We start from the raw sequence: 27415 nt of genomic DNA, 5'->3' as shown, positions 1-27415 counted from the left end.
AACAAAAAGTGGTATTTGTGGCATACCAGGTCCAGAATTTAAAACTTTTTTTTATTTATTTATTTCTGTATTTAATTTTAGAACTGACCAGCTTGTTGGAAGATGACGTTTACTCCTGCTTAAAGCTGCTATTCTTAAAACAAACAGTAGAAGAATGTGGAAGAACTCAAGCCTCCGCTGCCTTTTAGCACTAGCTATTTTATGCTTAAGAAGCTTAATGTATGGCCAAGAGATAGGTAAGTTTATTGCAATGTAATTCACTAACTCCTTTTTCTCTGTAGCTTCTGTACCTTGTAATTGCATTGCTTTCCTACTATAAGTATGTTCAAAACCTGTCACCTCTGTGGCCCCACACCATCCCAGGATGGAGGCAGTGCCAGGCCTGGTCTCTGCTTTCCACCAGCACTCAGCAGCATCTTGGAAACCAGTGCAAAACTGGGTGTTAAATTCTCCATAGTAACCACTGATAGTCTGCATATGCATTGGTGTAAATGTCTGCATTGAAACCTTTTTGCTGTATATGTTGGCCCTCTTCAGCCATTTCACACATTATCATTAACTGTCCTTCTGTCATTAATTGCCCTCCATGTATGACATGGAGGAGAGCAAAAAACTCATTATGTTAAAATCAAAGCTTGTGGTTTTGCTATTGGCCCAAAGCCTGCTTATTAGGCTAGGCAAGGAACGAGTATTGTGGAAAGAGGCAGCTGCCTCTGTTATACACATGAGTTTAAATCCAGATCTCAGGTACCTCTACAAGTCTGTGGCTGTCTAATCAGGCACACAAATCATTCAACAGTTTTAAAATACTGGCCAGACATGCATGCAATAAAAATTTAAGGAGAATGGCTGCAGATGTGAAAAATAGCAGTTGTTTTACAGTTGCTCATTTTTGACCTGCAGTTTTTTACTGTATTTTTTATATTATTTCAGGCTCTCCAGGGGACCCCCGGAATTTGAAATGTGTAACGCACAATTTACATAAAATGCTCTGTACTTGGGATGTCTCTTCTAGAGGAAGACATGGACAAACTGACTTTTGCTACACTACCAAGTAAGTCCCTCTACATACCTGGTTAAAAATACCAAATTGTGATGAAGGTGCAGTTTTTCCTCAGTCACTGCCCATGGAAATTGTGATGGTGTTGTTTCCCAGCATCTCCCTAGCAGTTTTCCTTGGGTGGTGCTTCCCCTAGGCCCTGTTAACTCAGGCAATGGCAGGGTTTCTGGCAAAGCTGTTCCATGCTAATAATTTGCCTGCCAAAATCTGCTTGCTGTTTTCAAAGGACTGGAAGATGCTCTTATTTACTCAGACTTCTCTGTATGTCTGCCTATCCCTTGCTCAGAGTTTTCATGAGGGATATCTTCAAAACAGGTTCAGTCCAAAAGGAAATGAGAGTTGGAAGCAGTGAATCCTGATGTTGTGGGCCAAAGCAGTAGAATATATGACACAAGTGTTGAGATTCACGTGGATTTTGTGTGGAAAAACATGAACAATCTCTCAGCAACTGTCTTAGAACCTTTATAAATTTTAAGCTGTATTAGAGGAAACATAAAAATTATTTCACAATTGAAACAGCTTTTCTGAAGTGAATGCAAGTTGAGAATTTTGAGAAAAGTTAAAAAAAACTTAAATCTTCTGTGTGTTTTTTCACTAATGAGAACTACATGTTCAATTCCCCATGCTGTGCATCTGCCAAATACTTATCATGTGCTAGGGATGAGTTCAAATCCATTCTGCATCTTGATCCTGCCCCCAGTCCAGATATTTGTACTGTCTTTTGTTTTCCTGCAAATTCTGCAGGCAGCCCAGACTTTTCCTTGGGGTCCCGGGGCTTGGCTGCACTTAGTCCACCTACATGCTTGATTTTCTGTGTCTCATTATTCCTGCTGCATTGCCAGCTATCATTCCTATTTAAAAAACACCATATATATGACTCTGTGGCCAGAGTTCAGAAGTGCAGAGTTCATGAGGTACTGCTCTCTGAACAGGAACAGTCATGTAGCTGCTGCAAAGCAGGACAGGCTGGGGTCCCTGAAGCAGAAATTCTGAGATGAGCTTGCAGACATCTCTGAGGGAAAGAGGTTTTGTTTTTCAGTTGCCCAAACATCCTCTAATAATATCTCAGTACTGAAGAGGAACAGCCTTTCTGAGCACTCAAGTCTCAGCTGGCCTTTGCTAGCCCAGAATATTGTGTGAATCTTAAGAGTTCAACCCAAGCTCTTGACTCCAGCTGATGGGAGCTCCAGGGTCCTGTTCCAGTTCATGAGTGAGTAACAGTCCCTCAGCAGGAAGTCTGGCATTGTTCTCTCTGCTTTCCTTCCTGCCGTCATTCCCCCAAGAGGAAGGTCTGGATTTTTCCAAACTTTCTGCCTTTCTAGTTGCATATCAGTGATAATGAGCAAAGGGACTTGACCCATCCATTATTGTTTCCTGTATATATCTACATCTTCAAGACAAAAGCCAGATCACATTGTGCTGAGCACTGCACAAACATTAAGCACAGGCTACATTTTCACCTGGGATTTTAGGAATCCTGTGCCATGCTCTCTGCTCTTTCCCTGTGAGCTGAGCAGCAGAAGGGAGCTAAGATCTGTTCTAAGACATGGACGTGGGTGGTAATCCTTCTCTTTCAACCCATGTGAGGGCACATGGGTTTTAAAGAAATGGAGGGAGAGTGAGTCAGGAAACACAAAGGGAGGGGACGATGCTATTAGGTTTGGTTTGGGGTTTTTTGTTTTTCTTATTTCAAAATGTTGATTCATGGTGACTAGGTTTCAGAAACATGTATTTTTTTGGCCTCAAGTTTAATTAGATGTTAAGAAAATTTTTTCACAAAAAAGATTGTAAAGCATTGGAACAGAGTGCCCAAGGAGTTGGTTGAGTCAGCATTCCTGCGAGTGTTAAAAAGCATATGGATATGGTACTTAAGAACATGGTTGAACGGTGAACGTGGTGCTTGTGCTAGGTTAACAGTTGCATTTGATGACCTTAAAGGTTTTTTGCAACCTTAGCAATTCTATGATTCTATGATTTTGGTTAAAAAGCAAGGTCTTCACTTTGAAGTGTTCTCTTAACAACTAGTTTGTTGCATTTTGCAGCCACTGCACAACCTACCACTATGATAAAAGTGACCTGAAAGATGAGGGAATGCCATTAATCTGATTTTAACCAAAGCCCAAGCAAGTCCTTCACAAACTCAATATGGAGTTTTCTGTTTATTACAGAGAATTTGTGTTTTATTAGTGTGCAAGAATAGGACTTAACTTGCCTTAGCTTCCTATCAGCTGAAATAACTGTTTAATCCTGTCTGTCCTTTTAGTGGCCTTACCCCTCAAGTGTGTTTTAAAACTAAGGAGAAAAGAGTTGAGATTCCAATCCCAGAGGGCTCCATCACAGTGACAATCAAAAGCTCTGGAACTGCTTTTGCTACCAGAGAATTTGTAATTCACCAGAAAGACATCTGTAAGTATCAGGTCATATGTGTGTACCTAAGGCCTTTATACTATGTTTAACAACGTTTCATATGCTTGCAGGTTTCTTTGACAATGTTCCTATATGTAGAATGTTGATATAGTGACTCCATGAAAAGCTTCCGTGTATTTTTATAGATTGTGTTCTCTAACCCTTCAAGAGAAGGAATACTCCCAGTATAAATTAGGAAGCATTTGTAAACAAATTCCTAAACTACATACATAAGTAAATGAGACTTTTTCCCACTTCTTTCCAGGCAAAGAAGGAAATTGTAAACAGGAGATGGCAGTGATGCAATCTGCCATGCTTGGTCTAGATTTTACGTTTGTTTTCCCTGCTTACTCCTTCAGTGTAGTCAGATTCTAATGTCAGTAATGATTCTTATCCATGGTTCTGTTTTCAGTCAAGAGCAGCTCAAGAACTTATACAAAATGCAATTAAAAAATATTTGGTCAACATGATAAGTCTCTCAGTTCATCACAGGTTATTGTGGGCAGTGTATTGATTGTGCTGAATACTTTGTAGGCTCTCAGATCCTTGGTCAGGACTGAAGCTGGATGTATCACACGTATTTTTAAAATGTTTTAGCTTGCACCAGGCCCAATGAACTGCTATAACCCTTATATTACCAAGGTTCTTCCCTGTTTCTCAACCTCTTGCTTCACCACAACACATTTTTAGAAGAGATACTTCTGTTTAATCTCTGTGTCTTGTCCCTGTCAGGATCTCATGCCCTTAATACTTCTTGTAGCTTAAAATCAGTTTCCCTGTGATCTTCAGAACCTCATGTGAGCTTCTTCTATCCTGTGCTTCTGGTCTCCTTCCTTGCCACTCTCCCTTTTGTTGCAAGTCCCCACTTCCCTGCTGGTCTCCAAAACATACTTCTTCTTTTGGGGATTTTTTTTCCCACCATTCTCCCTAGAAGTGTTCTCATGCATACTTCAAACACTGCCACCATATTTCCTTTATCATTGTGGTATTGAAGGAAGGTTGGGAAAGATGGGATATCTTCCCTAGTATGCATTGCAAAGAGTCATATTCACAATCAGTTACTTGCCCATCTACATGCTGAGGTGTTAAAAGAAAATGCTACCTGATGATTCATCAGCACCTATGCTTTCCTGAGAACTCTCATGCTCAAGTAGCCACAGAGCCTTGTTCTAATTAAACAGAGGTTGAGTTACATGTTTGTATGGCTACTAGCCAGTTCAGAGCGCAGGGATGTGGCTGTTAAACACCTGTAGGGCTGGTGCTGCTGACTAATGACCTGAAAATGACTTTTTTTCCTCCCCCTGCCTCTTTTTCAAGCCTTTGTTCCTGTCACTCCACACATTCTTAGTTTAATGCCTGACTTTCCAACCTCCACATTGAATCTGAAGTGGAGTGATAATGCATCGGTCTTCCCATATGGACTGGATGCCCTTTGGCAGATTCAGATACTCCGAAAAGAAGCTATGGAGGTAGTCACACAAGTAAGTACCTTTCTTCTTTTATGAAAAATATATGTACAGTTTTTTGCCTTTTGTAATGTTCTGAGAGGTCACTTGAACAAAACTGGGAATGATGAAGATAGTAGAGCTTTGCAGGACCTGAGTGTAATTATGCTTCTGGCAGGTAACTTCTTGTTAAATTTCACAGTTATGGGAGCACTGGCTACTGTACTGTTGGTACTTGGTCACAGCAATTTTTTTTTTTTTCTGGTACAGAGACTTTGGAATTAGAACTTACTTATGAATTTGGCAGACACTTTACACCATTGTCTATGTATCTCCAACAGTGTCTCCAGTCTTGGTCATCTCTGAATGCTCAGCTTGCTATTTTCTTTTTTTGTAACCAGAGTTCTTCCAGTTTGTAGCTCTGTGCTATAAATTTTAATAATGGACAAAAGATGAAATGTGCAGCCTGGGACTAATATTGGACGAGTTTTATTTTGGAGAAGTTGAAACATTTAGCTGCCTATGAGATTCCCAGGGTGCAGTATATCTTTTTAAATGCTTGGGAATCCTCTTGCTCTCCCTCAAATGTCTGCCCTCTGGTATTTCTGGCTGACAGTCTACCTAGCTGTTAGGCTGTTTAGCCACTTAGACTTTTGTCCAGGTAAAGTCATAAAAGTTAGGTAGAACATTCCAATAATCAAGGAGGATTTTATGATTTACTTCACGATTTGCCATTCTGTTGACACTTTGGAGATTATATGTCACTGTTAACAGGTGTTCATAAACTCTGTCTTGGTTGATTTCTTCGTGCAAAACCTTTGCAGGTTACTTACTACTCAAAACTGACTCATGAAGATGCCATTCTTTCTTGGAGCTGGACATCAGATATGCCTTTGGAGTGCACATCACACTATGTGAAGATGCGCTGTTACATTAATGCAACACAGTTTGTTGGCCCCAAGGATTGGAGTGACTGGAGCCCAGCAAAAGTAATCCCTGGTATGTTTGTTCCCTTGCAACCACATGGACTTTTATTTCTTTATAAGAATTAAACCAAGGTCAGAGGAAGAGCATTAGGTGGTTAGCATTAGGAAGAGCATGGGCTGCTGCCTTTGAGACTGTTATGATTAGAGAAATAATGCAAGCACTAGTTAATGAAACCTAGCAAATATTTATTTGTATGCATTGGAGTGCTCCTCAGTCACATTTTAGCTGATCATCACTGTGTTTAATAGCAAATTGTTCATGTGAGGTTTCTTGTTTGTTTTCTTCCTTCTCTGCTAGGAAAAGATACCGAGCCTGGTGGAAGTGGAGTGTTTCCTCTGGACCGTGTGGTGGCAGTAGGTTCAGATTTGGTGTTTTGTTGTGTCCATGAAGAAGATGAGCACATAAAAAATATGACTTATGGATCGAAATCCTATACAATGATGCAACTGAGCCGTCGAAGCCATGCCATCAGAGTGCTAAATGCCAGTGTTTCAAATACCAGCGGAACAAATGTAGTGTGCAGACTCGAAAATGGGTTGGAAGGAAGTGTCGTGTTTGTAGGATGTATGTATCATGATTACTAACCTTAGGAAAATCAAAATAATTTTGAGACTCTTAAGGTTCTGCTAGGAAAAAAATACTATTGTGGGTTTTTTCCCTCCCGGGGAAAAACGTTTTGAAGTTTGGTTTTGAAGTTGAACTGGGGATTGTACTTGTTTGATTTCACTGTGGAAAGGCTAGCTCATGGAAGAGACACCAAGTCTGAAAGGATGAGAAGGTACCCATGTAATCCCTCTTTAGAACCTGCCCCAGTGCTTCTCTCATTGTTCTAAGGTACTTTTTCATGATCTGGAATGCCAAGTATTTTATTGCCATATGAATATTCAACCCCTGCCTCTTCCAGTCTCTATCAGTTTAGGTTTACATCTGTTCTAGTATAGTCCATGACTAGGTGAGAGTAAGGGCAAGAACTGTAAGTGCTAACATTCATTTACCAATCAGTCAAGTGAAGACAACAGTTGCAGCAACAACAGATGCTCATCCAGGGCAGAAGCTCCTTGGGGGCTAATTACAGCAAAGGAAAGCATTCTTCTAAAACATCCTTTTAGTGTTTTCTTTAAAGATACTGACTCACTCTGTATCTTCTCTGTGTAGGCATGCAAGGCTCAGACATATGTTCAGAAACAGATACCTATTAAAACAAATGACTTAACGTACCTCATTCTTCTTCCCCATAATTGGTCACTTTAAAGCTTTTTATGTTTTTTCCTCACAAGGAATTTGAGAGTTGTCTTCCAATAGCTGCTCATTAGAATCCCATTCCCTATTACAAATGCCTGCCTTTGAACTTAAGGTCCTTGGTGTTGAGGAAAAGGACAGGAGAAACTGGAATAATTTTGAAAATGTGTTCCAATCTCCAGCCTGTGCATCCTGACTTGGTCTGTTAAGGGTTCACTAGGAAATGTAAAACATAATTCAGCCTTTTATTACTTCTCAGTGATATACCATTTTTACGTTATGTGTGAGAATTTGCTTTTGTGGGAAAATCTTCCAGGTAAATAGATCAAGAATGAAAGCTGTGACAATCCCATAGGATTTTCCTTCATTTTTTTTTTAACAGATGGGATGCCAAGTCTGTTTCTTATCAGTGTTTCTTTTTGTAGTACCTGCTTAGTGGGGAGAGGTCTTGTTCTGGTCCTCTTGCTGATGAGGGGAAGAAAAGGTGAAGGAAGTAAATATACACACAGAATACACACAGAAATTCTAGGTTGGAAGAGACCTTTAAGATCATCGAGTCCAACCCATGTTCTAATACCTCAACTAGATCATGGCACCAAGTGCCACATCCAGTCTTTTTTTAAACTCTTCGAGGGATGGTGACTCCACGACCTCCCTGGGTAGATGATTCCAGTATTTGACTACTCTTTCTGTAAAATACTTCCTCCTTATTTCTAGCTTGCATCTCCCTTGGCGCAGCTTGAGACTGTGTCCTCTTGTTCTGTCGGTTGTTGCCCGGAGAAAGAGACCGACCCCCAGCTCACCACAGCTACCCTTCAGGAAGTTGAAGAGGGTGATAAGGTCACCCCTGAGTCTCCTTTTCTCCAGGCTGAACAACCCCAGCTCCCTCAGTCGCTCTTCATATGGCTTGTGTTCCAAGCCCCTCACCAGCCTCGTTGCTCTCCTTTGGACACGCTCAAGCATCTCAAATATGCATACATAACACTTTGGTTAAGCCTAGGTCTAGCAAAACAGGTGTTCTTTTCTGGCTCACTGCTCATAATCTGAGCTAGGTCTGCAGCTGGCAGAGAGAAGGGGATATATCTCTATGTGGATATTGTTGCTCTACCTTTGGCATACGCTTTTTCAGTTTCATACAGCTCAAGTGTACAAGACCTGAAATAAGTGCTCTGCCTAGTCTCATGTTTGCATGGTCTGTTGGGAGCACTGCCCATCTTTTCCAGCAAGGCACTCAACACTGCTCTAGTATGAACACAAAGAACAAGACTTAAAAGGAAAAGATGGAAACTTCCAAAGCCATGGTGAAGAGGATGAGCCATTCAGGGCTTGCTTTAATTTTCAAATTCAGTTTGGAATTCATGCTAAAGGGACTATTTTCTTGACACGACTTGTTTGGAAAATTCAAAGCAGTGGTGGGGCTGGCATGTTAGAAAATGTGACGCACAGCCGACAGCATTCCTGCATTGCTCAGCAGCTGAACTGATGCTCAGAATTTCAGAAAACTCTTGGCATAGTTGCAGTGAAACACTTCCAGGTCAGAGCCTGGAGCTTGTGAACATGTTTGCATGAGATTTGTCAGATTACCCACCCACTTAGAATTCTAGAGTCAAGTGTTAGTCAGATGGGGCTGATAATTATCCACTTATTTTATTGTAATTTTTTAAAAGCATATTACTTCTGTGGTTGGGGTGTATCTATTGCCATGTATTTTTAAAACACGCAATCTAGACCCAGGAAAACAAAAGAGCAATGCTTTCAGGAAGCCAGTGACCCAAATGTCACACTAGGATGGCAAAACATCAGCTAACTGTTTTGGTTTCCTTTCCTGCTACAGATGCTCCTGATATTCCCCAAAACCTCAGCTGTGAAACACCCAACTTTCTGATAATAAAATGCAGCTGGAAACCAGGCAGGCCCAGTGGACTATATGGAGAACGAAGAACAAAGTACAGTTTATTTGAAAGGTAAAATAGTCAGGACTACAAGGAGTAAAAGGATACAACTGGAATACCTCCATTGCTGCCTGGGACTTACTGCACCATACACATTTAAATGTAATTGCTTAGAGCCTAAAATACTTTCCAAGAGTTTCAGCAAGCTGTACCTAAACTAGATTTGGAAAACCTTGGTCTAGCTCTGCAAAATTCCAGTGGGAATTAAGGATAACTTTCCCTAAGGCTTATACCATTATGAACCCACAATCAGATAAAGGGCTTACTGTATCAGGCTGCTGCCAACATGTAGTCAAGACCAGTATGAAAATACAGGGAGATAGTAGGAGGCAATCACTAATTTTTAATTTTTTTATATGAAACCTGGTTCAGATAATTTCAGACATTTACTGAGCTTCTGGTAAGCAGGATGACAGAAGTTCACTGAGAAATAATTGTAAGACAGGTTGTGGGGCATTTCCCAAATGCCACTAGGGAAAATAGTAGTTAGCCTCCATCTGTTCTCCTGCTGTTAAGAATTACAGCAGGCAGAGTAGATGTTAAAACATTGAAAAGGACAAATAACACTGGTTTCACCCACAGGAAACAGTCAACTAGTGTCCTACCAGATAGTCTTTAAGGCCAGGCCATGTAAAACCTTAAAAAAGAAGAAATATTGGAATAGCACTTGGAAAGTGCAACTACTTCCTTGGTGGTTGTGATTAGAAGTTAGTGAGGAGTTAACAAAATTCCCATGGTGAGAGGAGGCTCTTGTGTCATTCCAAAGGAGCAGTCAGGGAAAGAAGCCAGGAGAGGCCTGAGTCACACAAAATGATGAGAAATGGAGTCTCATGGTGGCTTAGAAGCACACTGGAGGCAATGAGGTTTGAGTTACAGTCACAGATGTCATCTAGAGTGCCAGTGCTAAAAAAGCCGCTGGGTAGGGTGCAAAGAGGTGGACAAAACAGGGCAGATATTCACAGGAAAGGAGCTTCAGTCACTGACTGCCCATATTCATCTTATAAGTAATAATGTTGTCCAGTTTTGTTTTGCTCAGCCCAAATTTGAGAGATTAATATGATGCATTTCGGGATAAATACTCTCATCCTTATTGTCAGACTATGCTGAACTCGAGCACAGTGTGGAGGGAGCTCAGAGCTCAGCTAGAACACAGTAAAAATGCCTGAAAGAAGAAGTAGTTAGTTAAACTTGAGCTACTGAAAGAGAGGCTTACAGAGATTGTAATTAAAACAGATATATGTACATATGTACAGATACACAATTTAGATTTTATCTCTAAAGATGCACCACTGTTCTTGTCTTTTAACACACTGCCTCTCCTGCTTTTTATTAAAAGACAGCTGGGACTAGTGGATGTATTCCAGGTAACAAACCTGTCTTCATTTTTAACAGGGCTTATAGAAAGACAATGTGTATAGCATCTCACTAGTTCACAAAGCAATTAAGAAAATTCTTTAAATGCAAATGTATGCTGATCTGAACAAAGATACATTCAATCAGAATCTTAGCTGTGACTTGTAAGGTGGTTTTACAGGACCTACCTGTTTTCCAGGCTTTTGAGAAGTGAGAGAATGGAAATGTTATGCTAGTGGAAGAGGAGAGTTTCACGTGAGAACAGGGCAAGTCATGACTGATGCCACTTTAACCTGCGTTGTGGTGTTAGATATGCCTCTGCAATCAAATCATTCTGTAAGCCATGTGAACTGAACCCATTGTTCTGTACCATGTTTTCAGTCTAGACTTGTGATTGCTGCTAGGAATTAACTTACTCAAAAACTAAGGTTTTCCCTCTTCTCTTTTCTTTGTAGAACATCTGGTAAAAATGTTTCATGCGAAGTCAATGAAATGAACAGAGACCATGTTTGTGGCTTTCCAGTACTGCCTGATCAAAAAACCTATGATTTCATATTAGGTGTCTCCAATCCTATCGGGCAAGCACAGTCATCTCTTTTGGTTGATATAACTCAAAGAGGTAAGACTTATGACTTACAAAGGGAAAATATGTTTCCTACATGCTGTTTGTTAATTTTGGGCTTGAAGAGCTCTACATGGTATACTTTTCATTATTTTCCTTAATTGTCACTAGATTATTACCATATTCAATAATATGAACTTGAAAGCAACTCAGAGCATTTCATGAGGCAAAGATGAACTGTACAGGGAGATGCCAACAGCAGTGCTGCCTTGTTGGACGGACAGCTGCGTGACAAATTCTCATATGTGATCCAATAATTAGACAGCTGCTGTTTATCATGGAATCCCAGAGTGGCTGGGGTTGGAAGGAACCTTAAGAATCATTTAGTTCCAGCACAGCACACACACTCTCCATGCCCCACCTCCTGCCATGGACAGGGATGCCACACACCGGGTTGCTCAGGGCCCTCTCCAGCCTTGCCTTGAACACTTCCAGAGATGAAGCATCCACAGCTTCTCCGTGCTCATAAACAGCAAGTTTATGTTATGTTTCACATTCTATTACCCATCAACAATTAAAATTTAGGTGTAAGTTTATGAACCTGTACGTAAATTACCCTGTATTTCAGTGTCTGCTTACAAGACAAAATATTACACAGTTTTACAGCAGCAGGATTGGAGCATAAAAAAAATAACGTGGAAAGACAGAAGGTAATATCAGGACTATTGTGTCCTATTGGTAATAGCCATGATCATCTGCTGTCAGGGCTTGGATAAAGAAGTAACTTCTCTCATTTAGACCTTTAGATTAAAAAAGGAAAGGAAGATGACCATCTCTGTAGCATTGCCTTCACCACCCTTTTCTCCTCCACAGTCCCAGCTGAGATTTCAGGGATTCCTATTAGTTACAGTATTCTGCTATTCTCCAAAAAACTGAATTAAATATGAGGATAGTACATTTTTCATTGTCCAGGTCCCAGTTCAACTAGCCTGAGATTAGAATTGTCAGAGTAAATTGACAGTTGGGAAAAGCATAATTTGTTTCTGTTAATCATTAACTGGGCTGTTTCACACCCAGGTGATATGCTGCTGTTTCCTATTTGTTTCCTTTTCTTTCTTTCCTGCACTGTTAATTTCCAAAGCACAGCACATATTTCATTAAGGTATTTGGACCAAATCCAACAGTAGGTATTTTTTTACTCTGATAGCTGTGAATGTTAGTGCTGAATATTATTGAAAGATTCTATGAAGGGAATTTTGGGGTGGGGTCATTTAGGAATCCTCCTTTGTCCGGGTCTGCAGATTTTAAGTACTAATTTAAAAAGTTCACAGAAGTTGAGCAAAGTACAGTAAATTTCATCCATCACCTGTGATCTTCTGAAATAGCTAGTGATTAACTCTTTTGATAAAATCAGTTAGGAGGAAAAATGTTTTTCTGTGTCTCAACTCCTTATCATGTGTCCAGTACACTCAGTCTTAAGTAAATCTCTTTCCATATTTGATAGCTGAGAAGATATCAGGAATGAGAGTGCTTGCAGGTGCTTTCCCAGCACCAGTTTTCCCAGCTGCTGATTGAAACACTTATCCTTCTGATTCTCTCTGACCTTCTAAAATAAGATTTTTCTGAACTATAGTAAATGGGTTTTTTTCTTGCAACTGAAGGTTTTTTCTTTATTTTTTAAGTTCATCCGAATGCCCCAGAAAAGTTAACTATTACTGGGAACAACTCTACAAGCATCCAACTGCGTTGGTTTATAAATGGCAGCTTTGCTGAGACCAGGCTTCTGTGTCAAATTGAAATTAGCAGTAGTCACTCTGAGAGAAAACTGGTAAGCATTGCTTGTAAAAGAAAAGTTTTTGAACAAATGCTAAACTTTTTCACTGAACTAATCACATTTCAAATTTATTTCTCACCAAGAGCTTCATTCTGATGGTCTTAAGTCATTAACGTAGTACTGAGTAGAAGTTATTTACTAAAGTAAGAAAAATTCCTGCTCATCTCTGTTATTGCCAGTTTTGGTTGGTGGGTTTTTTGGTTTTTTTTTTCTTTTGAACACTAGAGAAAAGCCAAATTATACACCATGTTATTTGGTACTTGAAAGGAGTGCATAGTGCTTTATGCTGATCTTTTAGGTAACAGTCCATGTGCTTTGTCCTTCCTGGTGCAAGCTGTATTAACATACTCTTGTTCCAGGATGCATTGTTGCCCTGCAGACTTCCACACTGGCTGTTTCAGATCTTGAAGTCTGCAGTTGAATTTCTCCCTTTATTTTTTCCCCTCAGAGAACAGTTCATTTGTTTGCTGCCAGCAGTTGACATGCATGTGGCCATGTTAGGCAGCTGCTAAACCTGCTCATATGTCAGTGATGCAGAGGCAGGATAGGGAAAGATTCTCCCATGGGATGGGAGAAGTTAATTTCCAGTTACACCCCAGTTTACCTGGAGTAACTTCTGCAGCATGAAGTTAATGTGGGGTGACCTGTGTCACTGGGGAAGCCTAATGAGAAGTGCATTTTCAGCTGGCCTGAGATTTACCCCCAGTTTCTTTGTGCGCACTTATCTCTGACCATTTCAAGTAGGGACATAGTGAATTCTCAGGTAGCTCTTGGTGCACAGAGCCTGAATTTTTAATTTGAGCACATTAACCTCAGAGGCTTCTTTTTGCAATGCTTGTTTGATTTTTAGCAGTATTCTGTCACCCTCTGCACTTAGTTGCCAGCTGGGCACAGCTGTTGAGCACAGCCTTGAATATCGTAAATCAAGCCACATAAATGATGCAGCTAAGACTGAAGATAATCATTATGTACATGCCTCCAAAATAAGAGGGTGCACACTCTCTAAGAGTATTTTTTAAATACTTTCAGAGCACTTAATAAGTGCAGAAGCCTTAAGCTTTTGTATTTTGTCTCTAGTAACCTGTGTTAAGTAATACCAGAGATTAGGTACCACAAAAGGAACTCAGATATTTTTGTAATATGCAGCTCAAAATCTGGGGTCTGAACTCATTTGTGAATTCTGCTACTGCATCAATCATCTGGGATAGTGGAAAAGGGTCAGGACTTACACTTCCACAGCAGTTTGATTCCCTTCACCTGTATCAGAGCCCTCACCCATGGATATTTTGTATGCAGCAAACAGCTTGGCAAAAGCTTTTATAGCTTTGTTTTATGGTTGCTGGTTGCTTAATAAAAAAACTCCAGGAGTTCCCTGTCACAAAAGGAGCTGTGAAATTGCTATGGGGTTTTACATGGCATTTTGAGGATGTTTTCAGAAGCATTTCCATCTGCATGAGAGATTGTTGGCTTTTCTAGTATTTTTCAAGTTGTTATTTGGATTTTCTATTATTTTTCAAGTTGTCATTTGGCTTTAGAAATGCAAAATTAGTTGCATCGTAAAGTCACTTGGAGTCCAGTTTTTGGCAGCTGTGATGCACATGTGTTATAATTAGAATCAGTAAAAAATATTCCTGGGCTTAGGATTTCTTTAATTGTGAAATTGAAATGCTCTCTAGACTCACACCACTTTAAGAATAATAGGAGAGCTAGTCCTGTCATAAGAGCTGTGAACTGAGATCACTTGGGTAGGACCTGGATAATGTCTTCTAAAGGAAAAATGGAGGCAGCAGACTGCATGATAAGCATCCTGCTCAAGCAGACTGTCTTTAGTGAACTTCTGTGCATGTCTCATAGGAAAAAGGCCTTTGTCCCTGCAAGATGTGCATGTGTTCAGTGGAAGTGTGGGTTCTGAACACCAGAATTCTGGCCTGCCCCATGTGAGCAGTTTGGATGCAAATGGGAGAGAGGGGGACTGAATGGGATAGATGGGAAACAATCACCTGCTGCTGTGTGCACCCTGTTGAAGAATCACCCATGTTGCTGCTCCTTTTTGCACATTACTGTATGCTTCAAATACTGTCTGTATAGAACTTTATTTTGGTGCATCTCTGAAGTTTTTGTTCAGGGTGACTGCATGGGACATTTTTTTCCCACTATTTTCTTCATAGGGCTTGACTGCAGCTTTGACACTGTCAGTATTTTTGGGGGACAAAAGCCCTCACTTTTTTAGGTGTTGACTAGCAGTGTAATTTAGGAGAAAAAAAATACTTGTATCATGTCAATTTCTGTAAATTTTGAACAGCACAATGTCTCCATACCTGGGCGGAAATCTTCAACTTATACAGCTCAGCTGAATGCATTGCGCCCTGACACCAAATACCAGCTCAGGGTGCGCTGCTCGGCTGCTGACCACTTCTGGAGGTGGAGTGACTGGAGCAGGGGGGTGGAGCAGACTACATCAGAAGCCCGTAAGTTCCTCTCACTCTTGATGATAAAATGTTGAACTTGGGAAGATACGTATTTCAAAATTAGTCATCTAAAAAAACCTAACTTTTCAATAGATGGTAAATTGTCTACTCTGCTACTGGGGAAAAATACAACCACTCTTATTTTTTTATTTAGCTCCTGCAAGAGGACCGGATATCTGGAGAGAGAGAAGTCCTTCTGGTGAAAGCATAATAGTCTTCTGGAAGGTAGATAGAACAAGTAAAATATTATGTCATGTAACGTACAAAAAACTATTTACTTTTATAAATTTATAAATATATATAAACGTTTACAAATTAGTAAAGTTTATAGTCAATAAACCAGACTGCTTTTCTTAACTTTTTATAGAACCATCTATTGAGACAAATATTTTTCCCCAAATAAGAATGTTATTAAAGTTTTATAATTTAAATATTGCTTTGAGAAGCATTTCACATGAAGAATTAAATGCATTTGAGTTGAAAATTAAAAACTTAGGAATTTACATGTTAATTCTCAAATTACACATGAGTTACTTTTTTGCCTTATAATCTTACACAGTCATCAGACTAGATCAGGACCTGTAAATTCATATTATCCTATGTCATCTTCTGTATATTGCATTTTGGTTTTAATGCACTCTTTGTCTGTTCATAGCCCTTATCCCTATCTGAAACCAATGGAAAAATAGTGTCTCATGAAGTGTCCTGCTACCTGCTAGAGAGGCTACTGGAGCGTAAAGTAGTCTCTGAACCTTCAAACAGTACTGAGATAAAACTTGGAAAAAGTGACTGTGTAATTAGTGTTGTAGCCAGAAACCATGCGGGCTCATCTCCCCCTTCAAGGATAACAAGCGTGGAACTTCCAAGTGGTGAGTGCTCCCAGCTGAGAATTAAACACCTTCAAAGCTTGGGGAATATCTAGTAGAGTTTTTTTATTGAAAAATAATGCTTTGTTTGTTTGCGTTTATTTCCCCACACAAATCTGCTGGGTGGGGGGACAAATGCTTTGCTTTTGGAGTAGTGTCTCACCAATTAATTGTGCTCTTTACATAAAATAAAGATGATAATGTGCAGTCTTTACAGCTATTTGCACTTTTCAAAAGCATTGGTGTGGATCCCTGATATTTAGGGAGCTCAGTGTATTCCTGTGTGGTTCTTGTTGAGACACTGAGAAGTGTGACATGCTAAAGAGATTCAGAAGTTTTGGAGGTGTTGTGTGGCTTTTTAAGGTGACAATTGTCAGTTCAATGCCTGAGAGCTCTGTAGGAGAACATTAATTGGGCTGGTTGGTAAGGTGTTGGCATCCTTGTGCTAGGGAGCCAGTATTTGAAAAGGAGGTAGGGCTTTAGCTTCCCAATTAAAACACTGCTGCTCTTCCTGAAGGCTTTGTATACAGAAATAGCTGAGCCTGATAATGATTTCCTGCTCTTAACACTGAGCTTGCAGAGTAGATAATATTGCAAAGCAGTTATTGAGAGTCCACGCTTCCCTGCACACCAAATCTTTAGCTCCATATTTGGCTGATGCTCTGCAGGGAGAACAGATTCACACAGCAAGGCCTGTCTCAACTTGTTTGCCAGGAGCATTCATGGGTCCACTTCTCCTTGCCCACCTGGGGAACAGGTGTCACAGTTGGTTGTCTGGCAACTCAGGTTCTGGTAAGACTTGGCCATCTCTCACAGGAAGAAATGTGTTCTGCGTGAGATTCACAGTGAGATAAAAAACAAGTTTGTTTCTGTGTAAAGCAAAACCATGTGAAATACAATGTTTCTTGTGCTCCTCCAAAACAAAGACTCACAGAATAGGTCAGGTTGGAAGGGCCCACCGTCTAACCTCCTCACTCAAGCAGGATCATCTCAGAGCACAGGGCACAGGATTGTGTCCAGATAGTGCTTGGGTATCTCCAATAAGGCAGACTCCACAACCTCTCTGGGCCTGGTCACTGCACAGGAAAGTTCTTCCTCATGTTCGTGATCCTGTGCATCAGTTTCTGTCCTATTGCTTGGCACTACCAATCAGAGCCTGGTCCCTCCTCTATCCCCTCTCTGCATGCTTTGGCAGACGCTGATGAGGTCCCCTCTCGGCTCTTGTTGAGGCTGAACAGGCCCAGCTCCCTCAGCCTGTCCTCGTAAGAGAGATGCTCCACTCCCTTAAGCATCTTTGCTGCCCTCCACTGGACCTATGCCAGGAATTCCATGTCTCTGTTGTCCTGAGGAGCCCAGAACTGAGCACAGCACTGATGCTAATACCTGGTAGTATATTCTTAGTCTGCCCATTGGAAGGAAAAGTAACTATATGGGACAGTTGATTTGAAATGCTTTTATAGCTCTCCTTTAGCAGAGAAAGAGTCAGGATCTGGAAGTCAAAGAGGTCTATAATAGGTTTGTGGTTTGGGAGAGCTGATGGCAGCTAGAGCTTTGCATTCATTTATAGCTTTCTCTTAGATGTCTGAGGCTCCCTTTGGTGTTACCCAACTTGTACTCATTAAAGATTTGCTCCTGAGTTGGTATAGGAATTGAGCCACTGACTGGAGTCATACAAGATGACTCATTCAAAGAACTGGATGACATTTTTGCCCAGACATCTTTTCTGGCTGCTTCCTGTATGCAGTCTGTAAGTGCTTTTAATGTCAATAAGAGAGCAAAGGGTCTGAAGCTGGAGTTTATGAAAACTGAAAACACAAACAAAGGATACACTGCCATAATTAATTTGTCACTGTCCTTGAACAGTGCTCTGTAGAGAGTTGAGGCATATAATCTGGCTGATCCAGGCTCCCCTAACATAGTAGTGTTCTAGTGCTAGTAGTTTGTTCTTCTAGTCTGGGTTGCAGCTATAAATACACCAAAATGAGTAGTACTGCCCATGGTGAATTTCTAGTCATCTAGCTCAGAAAATAAGGTGGAGTGTGGTGTATTTAAATGGTTTTTAGACAGTATGTGATTACTGTCAGTAAAAAACTCTTTTCTGTAAATAGAAAAATTAAAGTCTGCTAATTAGAAATATGATCTTTACCAGCATCACAGAAATATAGTTTCACTGGATGCATAGTAGTTTTTCTGGGGAAAGTATCAAGGCCCTTGTGGAGTTCATTTGCTTATGTCTTTTTCTTACCATAAGCAAGCTACAAAACAATTATACACTTAACTGTGTGCTAAGATTATTTAGAAATAGGCAGTCCTTTGACATTTGCAGCACATCTATGAGAGTAAAGTTTTCATAGCACTAATTCTTGAAAACTGTCCTTGCCCTTGAGCCTTCCCTAGTTTATGGCTTTAATAAAATGAAATAATAGACTCAATGGGGAGCATAAATGAGAACACTGAAAAAGGAAAACTGAAACACTGAGATTGTTTTTGCAGATCTGTCATGGGGCCACCCCTTTTGTGGTGGCCTTTGGAAGCTGTCCCTTAGCTCTGTGGGGTCCCATGTAATGGACAGCCATGGAAGGCAGCTGCAGGAATTGGAAGCTGTTCCCAGATCTGATCACTTCACAAGGGCAGCTAGATCTTTGATAATCAGAAACAAGAAAAATAAATTAAAGGCAAAGCTTTTTTTTTCTTTTCTTTCTTGTATAATTTACCCTTGGTAGACTGAAGCCTCCATAAAGTTCACCGGGGACATGATTATTGATGTTGATTTTTCATGAAAAATGGTTGTCTGTGGTTGGGCAGGTGACAGCAAGACATTTTGAAAGAAACACAAAGCAAACCATTTGATGAAATGACAGCAGGAATTTATAGCTGGAGGCTCCTGCCAGATTGGTGTCAATTCATATTTGAACCTGACATCTGCTGTAAATCCTTACCTTGAAAAAGTGCTGTTTAAGCCAGTCCTGAGCTGCTGCATTTCTCTTCATTGTACTTAAGGCTGGCTGAGGGATTTGCTGGAGGCTATGTCTGATTGTGAGCACTCCAGAAAGCTCAGCTGAGTGCACTGCTTCGAATTCTGAGTTCACTCATGCCTCTCATTCCTAGAAATGACTGCCCCTAGAAATGACTGCTGTTTATAAAGCCATTGTGCTGTGGCTGGAAGGCTTTCTTTCATCTTGGGCTTTAGATAAGTGTCTGCTCTTTGATGGATTTTTGTGTCATCTTTGTTGCAGACAATGTCACAACAGATCAGGCCGTGGCAATGGGCAATGGAATTAATATTTCTTGGGATTCTTACCCCAACATGACGTGTGGCTACATAGTAAAATGGTGTCATTCATCTGGGTCTGAACCCTGTAGTGTGGACTGGCAGAAGTTTCCTTCAAGTACAACAAATGCAGTGATAAAATCTGGTAAGTCAGAATACTTTCTTGTGAGTCTTTCTGGTTGAGATCCCAAGCAGCAAGTGGAATGAGAGCAGCATGAAGCTATAGGTTGCAGATGGTTTGATTCCTGTGTACTTCTGTAAATAAATGAATTTCTTCTTGGTACTGTGTTTATTTTAATTTCTTACACAGCCTTGCCAAATCCAAATATCAGTCTTGATTTAACTTTTGTCATCCCGTGTTTATTAACTGTTTTGAAATTACCTCTTCTAGCTGTACGCCAAAATTTCCTAACTCAGCCTAATGCATAGTGGTTAATCTAGGGTTAGGGGTTTTATTTGGATTCTAAGCATAAACAGTGCTGCTCAGGATGGGAGAAGACTAATCCGTTGTTTTTACATGAGGCAAATTTTTTTAAGTGTGACCTCCATGTGTTGGCTTGCTGTCAGCTATTGAAATTTCCTGGAACAGGGCACATTCCAGGTCTCTAGATGCTGGTGGGCAGATCAGGGAAATGAAATTCAGCTGTGGTGGGACTAGTAGCAGCAGAAGAGGAAAGAGAGAACCCATTAAAGATGTGGGACTTTTTTCTCTGCTTTCTATAAGGGTATATATTTGCCTTTTAAAAGAATTTAGTATTAAAGTCTCCATTCAAGGAAACAACTTGGAGCTGTGTACATGGGAAAGTTGAGGGGGATTGAGACCTGGAAGGAAGGGGGCAATATGTTTTTCTGTCTGTTACTGCAACACTGTGTCCATGTTGTTTCTGTTTGTGCTAGCTAGAGATTTCTTTTTTTTAAGCAGACAATACAGTGTCTGTGATGCACTGCTTTACTCCTGAGCTCTTCACTGGGATGCTTCGTGCAGCATGTGACTCTTTTATGAGTTATCCAGCTGCTAGGGCTGGGCTTAAGCTGGCAAATCCACCTCTGCTCTTAGTCCTGCTAGGAGAATCCCTCAGGCTGGGCCTGAACTCTTGCAAAACCCAGTTGACTTCTGTGTAGTTTCACAGTGGTATCTTGTTTAGAAAAAGTCTTGAAAGCAGTGTACAGCCCCAACTTGAGAAAATCCCAGAAAGTGGTAAATTATTTACACATTATAGTATCAAATAATCAAATTATAGTATCAAAATTATAGTATCATGTCCACCAAAGACATGGGAAGCATAAATATGCTGACTATCTGTGTTTTTTAAAGTGAGTTCAGGACTGAAGTTCATTGCTAAGTTGTTTCACTGTCACTTCTGCGAGTTTTCTGCATATCTTTTGTACTGTTGCTCCAGTAAGCCTGGTTATTTCCAAATGCATTTGTATTTCTGAGGAGGCAGGATCTACATGGCTGCTGTGGGAGGAAAGTAAGGGGATTATTTCTGGTAACTTCAATTTGTGTTTCCCCATGGAAAGGGCAATTTATGCAACTTGAGTAGCTTGTTTTGAATCTTCTTTGTTTAGTACTAAGCTTTCTCTGGTAGCTAGACTTGGTTACTGCTTCTAAACCACATCTGATGGCATAGCTTTTGTAGAAATTACAAGCAGGAATGGTATTTATACCATTATACTTTCTAATTTTTTAATATGTACTTATATATCTGCATCATGTGAAATCTAAATGCATTGTTCTTCTGAAGTGAAATATTCTTACAGCAGTTTTCTCTTGCAGCTCTCTTCAAACCTGGCGTGAGATACAACTTTTCTCTGTATGGCTGCAAATCCATGGGATATCAGTTGTTGAAAAACATAACTGGGTATATGAAAGAGCTGCGTGAGTGCACTTTTATCATTCAGGATCTCTGAAAAGTGAACTTAATCTGTGTTTGTTTTTTAGCTCAGTGTTGGTAGAAGGCTGAGACCAGAATCTCCATGCAGTACTGCTGACTTCTCTTTGTTCTGTGTATAACTGTAACACATTTCTCCAGCCACTTCCAGTTCCAAGCTTATGCAATAACCCTGTGTTCTCCAGCTTGTGTGGTGGCACAGAGTGTCACAGCAATTCACAGCCATAATTTGAACCACATGGCTGTGGTCCATTCTACACAAGAAGAGGCAACTTTTTTGATTCATCAGGTCCAAGTAAACTTCTAAGCACATCTGGTACAGCTCAGAAAATGTAAAAAGTATCCATAACATTTCTGTGTTGAAATGAAAGCATTTCATAGATCCAAACTAGATCCTAGAGCACAACTACTTTGAGAATTGTATTCTGTCCCAGACAACCCTGTGTGGGTAACTGGGGTTTGACCCAGTGCTGAGCTTTGCTGGCGTGAAGATGCATTAGTGTCTGAATGCTTTCTGTTCCCAGGTGTCTGGACATGACTTTAGCCTTTAACATCATAGCTGTATGGTATTGTAACTACAGCACCGATTTCACTTTGAAGTTTAATATGTTTTCTGCTAAAATAGTTTGCCTAGAAAACTGAACTGCTGACATAATCTGAGTCCTTGGAAATGGTGTTGTTTACTTCATTGCTAAGGTTGAAGGTGAGGTTAAGGCGCTTTTACCAGAAACTCAATTGTCAGCCATTTGTATTTCTGCAGAAATTCTGAAAGGTTTCCCAGAAGAGTTTTCCATATGTGTTATGAACAGATCAAACAGAAGCTTTCAAGATAAAAAGACTTTGAGGGACTAATAATGCGTTGAGCGTGCAGAAGAAACTTATTGGGAACTGAGAAATGCACAAGAGAGCATAGATTCATTCTAAAACTTCAGATTTGCCTTTGGACAGATAACCATCGAGAGAAAAATTGATGCATTCTTAAACATGAGTTTAGCCATGGTGGTTTAAAGCCAAATGTCAGCTAAGTCCTGACATTATACATGGGGGTATACATTAGCTGCTGTAACACTTTCAGTAGGCCTCAGGTATTGGAAAAAGGACTTGTGTAAACTGCTAAGAGTAGTTCTTTTAAGCTGAGATGGTAAAATTGTGTAGGTTTTTTTTTTTTGTTTTAAGACAGGCTATGAGTTAAAGCCTGTAAAAGCTAACATGTATCCTCTGAATGTTTATACAATCTTTAGGGGTTTGTTGCAGGAAGAAGGGTATGGGTCTGTAAGAAGACTGACCAAAGAGAAATTTTTCTTCTAGCACCTCTTAGTAGCTAATACTGCAGTAATTATTAACAATTAGCCCAACTTTGCTGTATTTTTGTAGACTCCTGCTAAGTCTTTCACATGTACTTTACAGTGAGGAGTCTTGAGGAAAATGTTGGAAAATGCTAGCTCCAAAATAAAACTGATTAAATACTTACATGTTTTCAGCATTTTATAATAAGGCAATTTCTTACTGGTTTCTTCCTTCATAACTCTCTCTACAGCTCCAAAAACTGCACCAAATTTTATTGTTGAAGAAACTTCTTCAGATTCTATATTGGTAAAATGGGAAGACATTCCTATTGAAGAATGCAGAGGATTTCTAAAAGGATATCTTCTTTCCTTTGCAAAAGGTGAAAAAGATGCTTTAAAGCCTAGACTTTCAGAATCAGGTAAGTTAATTGTGTAGATTGCAACTTCCTTGCTTACATATTTCCTTTTTATTTTTTAATAATTTCATTTCACCTTAATAAAAAAGATGCTTTAATAATAATTCAGTTGCATTACTCACTGTTATAATTTGCTCCTGATATGTGACAAAGGCATTTAAAATGCCTTTGTGTGATTAGCCCAGTTGTTTTTTAATATAAAGCAAAAGTTGGAGAAAACCCTGTCTCACTGAGGCCATAAAGTAATGCAGTGACTAAGTGGCAATGTGTACTGCTGTCCTGTGCTCAGATACCCTGGGGAGATGAGGTGGGGAGGTTACAAGGCTATATTTAATAGGGTTAAATAAATTTAACATTCTTCCAGTGCCTGTCCTGTCAGGACTGAAGCCTGACTGACATTCATAAGAGGACACTCAGGAGGGTAAGGAAATGTAGTCAATCTGCAGCAGCAGCACCACACTCCTGTGCTGCTTGGGGCTGTGTAAGCATGTAGCATTGCTAGGGTTCTTTATTTCAGTTTTTTTTACACAGACTGTTCTTCTGGTTTCATCTGCTCACTTCAAGACAGTTTTGCTGAAGCTGAGGTTGTCTTTTTTAATCCTTTCTTACGAAGTTATGCTTTTCTTACTGCTTCCAAACAAACAGGAAATCCAGAACTTAAAGTTAACAATATCACTGACTTAACAAAGAAGTCTATGAAAATACTTGATCTTCAAGGCAAAACGAGTTACCAGCTGGAACTACAAGCCTACACTGCCGGTGGATTGAGCCCTCCAAACAGCCTCTATGTGGTGACAAAGGAAGACTGTAAGTTGATTATCCCTGTTCAGACATATCCCGGTCTTTAACACATGGGCTGTACAATGTATATAAAGCTGAGCTTATTTTGTTGGTTTATTCTGGTCCTGTAGGTTTGGGCCTACAGTCTAATTTTTACCTTTATTTAGTTGGTTATTTTTAAATACAAAAATACAGTTCAAAGTAAGGGAAACATCCTTTTCTATTACAGCTACTTTGTAGTTCATGGTAATGTATGCATAAAAAATAACTTCTAACCTACTACTAAATATAGTGGAGTCTGAGCTTAGTTTTCTCAAGCAGCCAGTTGTTTCTGCCAGGTTTCCCATTATGAATATCTGCTAATACATGATGGGAAGAAAGATATTGTGGAAATATTTATCAGTTTCAGAGCTGAAAACAGATGCTTCTCTGCTTTGAATTCAGTTTTATTGATCCCTTGACAGAAGCAAACACAGAAAGACAATTACAAAAAAGAGATTGACTTTGGAGAATAAGAGAAAAAAAGTACTTCTATGAAGGACTAAACACTGGGGTGCAACTAAAATCAAGCTTGAAGCATTTAATATCAATGGAAGAAGACAGTGGAGATCTATTGGAGCTAAAGCTCAGGGATTAGAATCATTGTAAAACATATAAAAGACAATGCTGTTTATGCAATTAGTTGTTGGCCTAGAAGAGCCATTATCAGAAACTGGGCCAGCTCAGGTAGCATGAAAGTGCAGTGCAAGTGCTTAATGAGAACAGAATCACTGTACCAGTGAGTCTTGTGCTGCACATGAATCCTTCTGTAATTAAACAATCAGAGAGAAATATCTGCTGATTCCTGTAGTTATCAATGAATCTGTGAATTCCAGCAAAGGGAAAGGGTGATAGTGTAGGTCACTGTTTGCAGACCATTGCACTAGCTGAGTTTAATGGAATGGGGGGAATATTAGAAAAGTTTAATGGGGGGAATATTAGAAAAGCTGTAAAACTTACTGATTATATTGGATATATATTTACTGTCTCCTCTTTTTCTTATCCCCCAGCTGTAGGATTAATCATTGCAATTCTCATCCCTGTTGCAGTGGTGGTGCTGCTTGGAGTGTTGGCCAGCATCTTCTGCTACCGAAAGAGGGAATGGTAACTGCCTGCCTCGGGTTCTCATCTTTTCCTGGAAGTGTTTGCTTCAGTGCTAGGGTTTTCCATTATTTTAATTACTCCCTGTTTTCTCTATATACCCAAAGATGTTGGTGGGCTTTTTTCAATGGTGGGTGGCAAAAACACCATGTGGAAAGTGAGGGAGAAACTGAGCTGGAGAGAGGTCAGAGGGAGGAATGCAAAAAGCTTTTGCAGGAGCCTCTCTTCAGTGAGCACCGTTTATAAACAGTTTCCGAGTGGAAATAAGCTGGCGACATACTGTAATTTGTGTGCCCTCTACAAACAAAGATAGACGTATCATCTTCAGCTTTTAGTAAATGTGGCATATTAAATTCCCAACTTAAAAAAAAAAGGGGTTGCTGTTTTTTCCATTATACTCAGTGAAAGTTTAACACACTAAATCTTTGCACCAGATGTCTTCAGTATTCTGAGTTAAAGGGAAGTGTCCTGACTCCTTTTGTGTATTCACAATCTGTTTCAGGCCTTGCTATCTTTATAATAGTTTATTCTTTCCTTTTTAAAGGATTAAAGAAACATTTTATCCAGAAATCCCAAATCCTGAGAACAGTAAGGCACTGCAGTTTCAGAGGAACATCTGTGAGGTAACCCTTATTTTAAATCTAGTATTTTAAGCTTCTAAAAGATAAAACCAGTTAAAGAATTCTTTTGCAAACTTTGACTCATCTGTTCCAATTGTAGGAAAAAATTCTGTGGCAGGGGGAAACAAGCCAATTTACTGAGTAACTTCTGTCAGGTGCTATCTAGAGCTTTGTTGTTGTAATGTAGTTAATTGCAATGTTTGAACTAGGAAAGGACTGTTGCATTTCTCTTCTTCCAGCTAATGAGAAGTGTCAGTACCTGATAAGAATACAAGAGTAATACAGGCATCTTTGTTGAAGTATTAGAAGAAGCAGGAAGTATGGAGATCTGCCATATCCCATTATCCCGGTAGATACATCAGTTGAGATGGGCAGAATATTTAAACAGCCTTCAGAAATGGGTTGTACAAAGACAAGATTTGGAGAAAGTTCTTAAAAATATACTGCAAGATCTCAAGTCTCTTTAATTTGCATAAAATACTTCTAACATTTACAGGAATGTGAGCCAGAAAATGATAAGCACTTTTTTCTTTTTAATGTATCATTATAGTGGCCATGGAATGAGTACAGTCCACAAGCCACCAAACTGCTGTAATTTCAGCAACTTGTTGCTTTCAGATTTTCCAGATCTTTTAGCTTAGTGTCTCCCCCTTCTCCTTTTTCTCATTTCAGGGGAATAAGACACTTAAAACACTGGAAATGAACCCATGCACCCCCAACAGTGTTGAAGTGGTGGAAACACAGTCCACAGCTCCAAAGATTGAAGACACAGAGATGATGTCCCCAGCAGCAGAGACCACTGTGCCTGAAGATGGCTCTGACTCAGAAATGGAAAACCATGTTGTTGTCTCCTACTGCCCTCCTATCATTGAAGAGGAGATCTCAAATCCCCCTACAGATGAACCTGGAGGGTCATCTCAGGTGGTTTACATTGACATCCAGTCAATGTATCAGCCTCAAATTAAACCAGAGGAGGAGCCAGAAATAGACTTAGTGACTACAGCAGGCTATAAGCCACAAATGCAGCTCTCTATCAGTGCTCTGAAAATAGAGGGCCATTCACCTGTGGAGGAAGAATTGGATAAAACTGCAGGCTATAGACCTCAAGCAAACACAAATGCATGGAACATGGGCACTCCAGACTCTCCTGGATCAGTTGAAAGCAACAATGAAAATGCATCTTTTGGGAGCCCATGTTCAATTAATTCCCGACAGTTTTTGCTTCCCCCAAAAGATGATGAAGACTCTCCTAAACCCATTAACACAGGGTGGTCCTTCACACACTTTTTTCAGAACAAACCAAATGATTAACAGTGAGTCCTCATTGCATGTGAACCTGCCTTCTGAATAAGCTTTTATTCCTGGTATTGTTAAGAAAGGAAGAAGAAAAGTGCAAAAGGCATGAATTATTCTTGGAGACAGTCAGCAGAAGTTCTAGTGAGCTGAATGTTACCATGTTTAAGTTAGTCAAAGTGTTAATATTCCATTGTAATAGAGGCTGAGAGGCCAAAATTATAGCAATTTAGTTATTACTCTAGTAAAATATATTGGATGTAAGGGGTTTTGAATTTACAGCCCCTGATAATTATAGTCAAAGAACTCTGCCTACCTTCACAGAGTGCTCCAAGATAAACATGGTCTCATGCAATTTATAACTTGGAAAGATTGCTTTGCTTTGTTGCAGTCGTTCTCAACCATGCAGACTCAAATGATGCAGCACCAACAGATTTCCTTACTGAAGGTTTAATTTATAGCAAATCTCAGCCTAAGACTCAGAAACAATGTGGTTGGAAACTGTTGAGATCTTGTACCTAGTTATAAACAATGAACAAATGAGA

General features: G+C 39.9%; 1 protein-coding gene across 1 annotated transcript; it reads left to right on the top strand.

Moving 5' to 3' along the window:
* The first annotated feature begins 128 nt into the window (after positions 1-128).
* LOC136568908 (leukemia inhibitory factor receptor-like) lies at positions 129-27415 on the top strand. Its single transcript, XM_066569133.1, has 19 exons — positions 129-236; positions 934-1054; positions 3324-3466; positions 4784-4947; positions 5736-5910; positions 6196-6462; positions 8972-9101; positions 10898-11061; positions 12687-12832; positions 15141-15306; positions 15461-15531; positions 15962-16175; positions 19409-19588; positions 21221-21322; positions 22873-23040; positions 23683-23844; positions 24867-24960; positions 25502-25580; positions 26250-27415. Exons 1-19 carry the CDS (start codon positions 155-157, stop codon positions 26886-26888), a joined length of 3267 nt encoding a protein of 1088 aa, XP_066425230.1. The 5' UTR covers positions 129-154; the 3' UTR covers positions 26889-27415.

The sequence above is a fragment of the Molothrus aeneus genome, chromosome Z (genome assembly GCF_037042795.1).
Source record: "Molothrus aeneus isolate 106 chromosome Z, BPBGC_Maene_1.0, whole genome shotgun sequence".
NCBI lineage: Eukaryota > Metazoa > Chordata > Aves > Passeriformes > Icteridae > Molothrus > Molothrus aeneus.
This window is presented reverse-complemented; position numbering and strand designations above follow the sequence as displayed.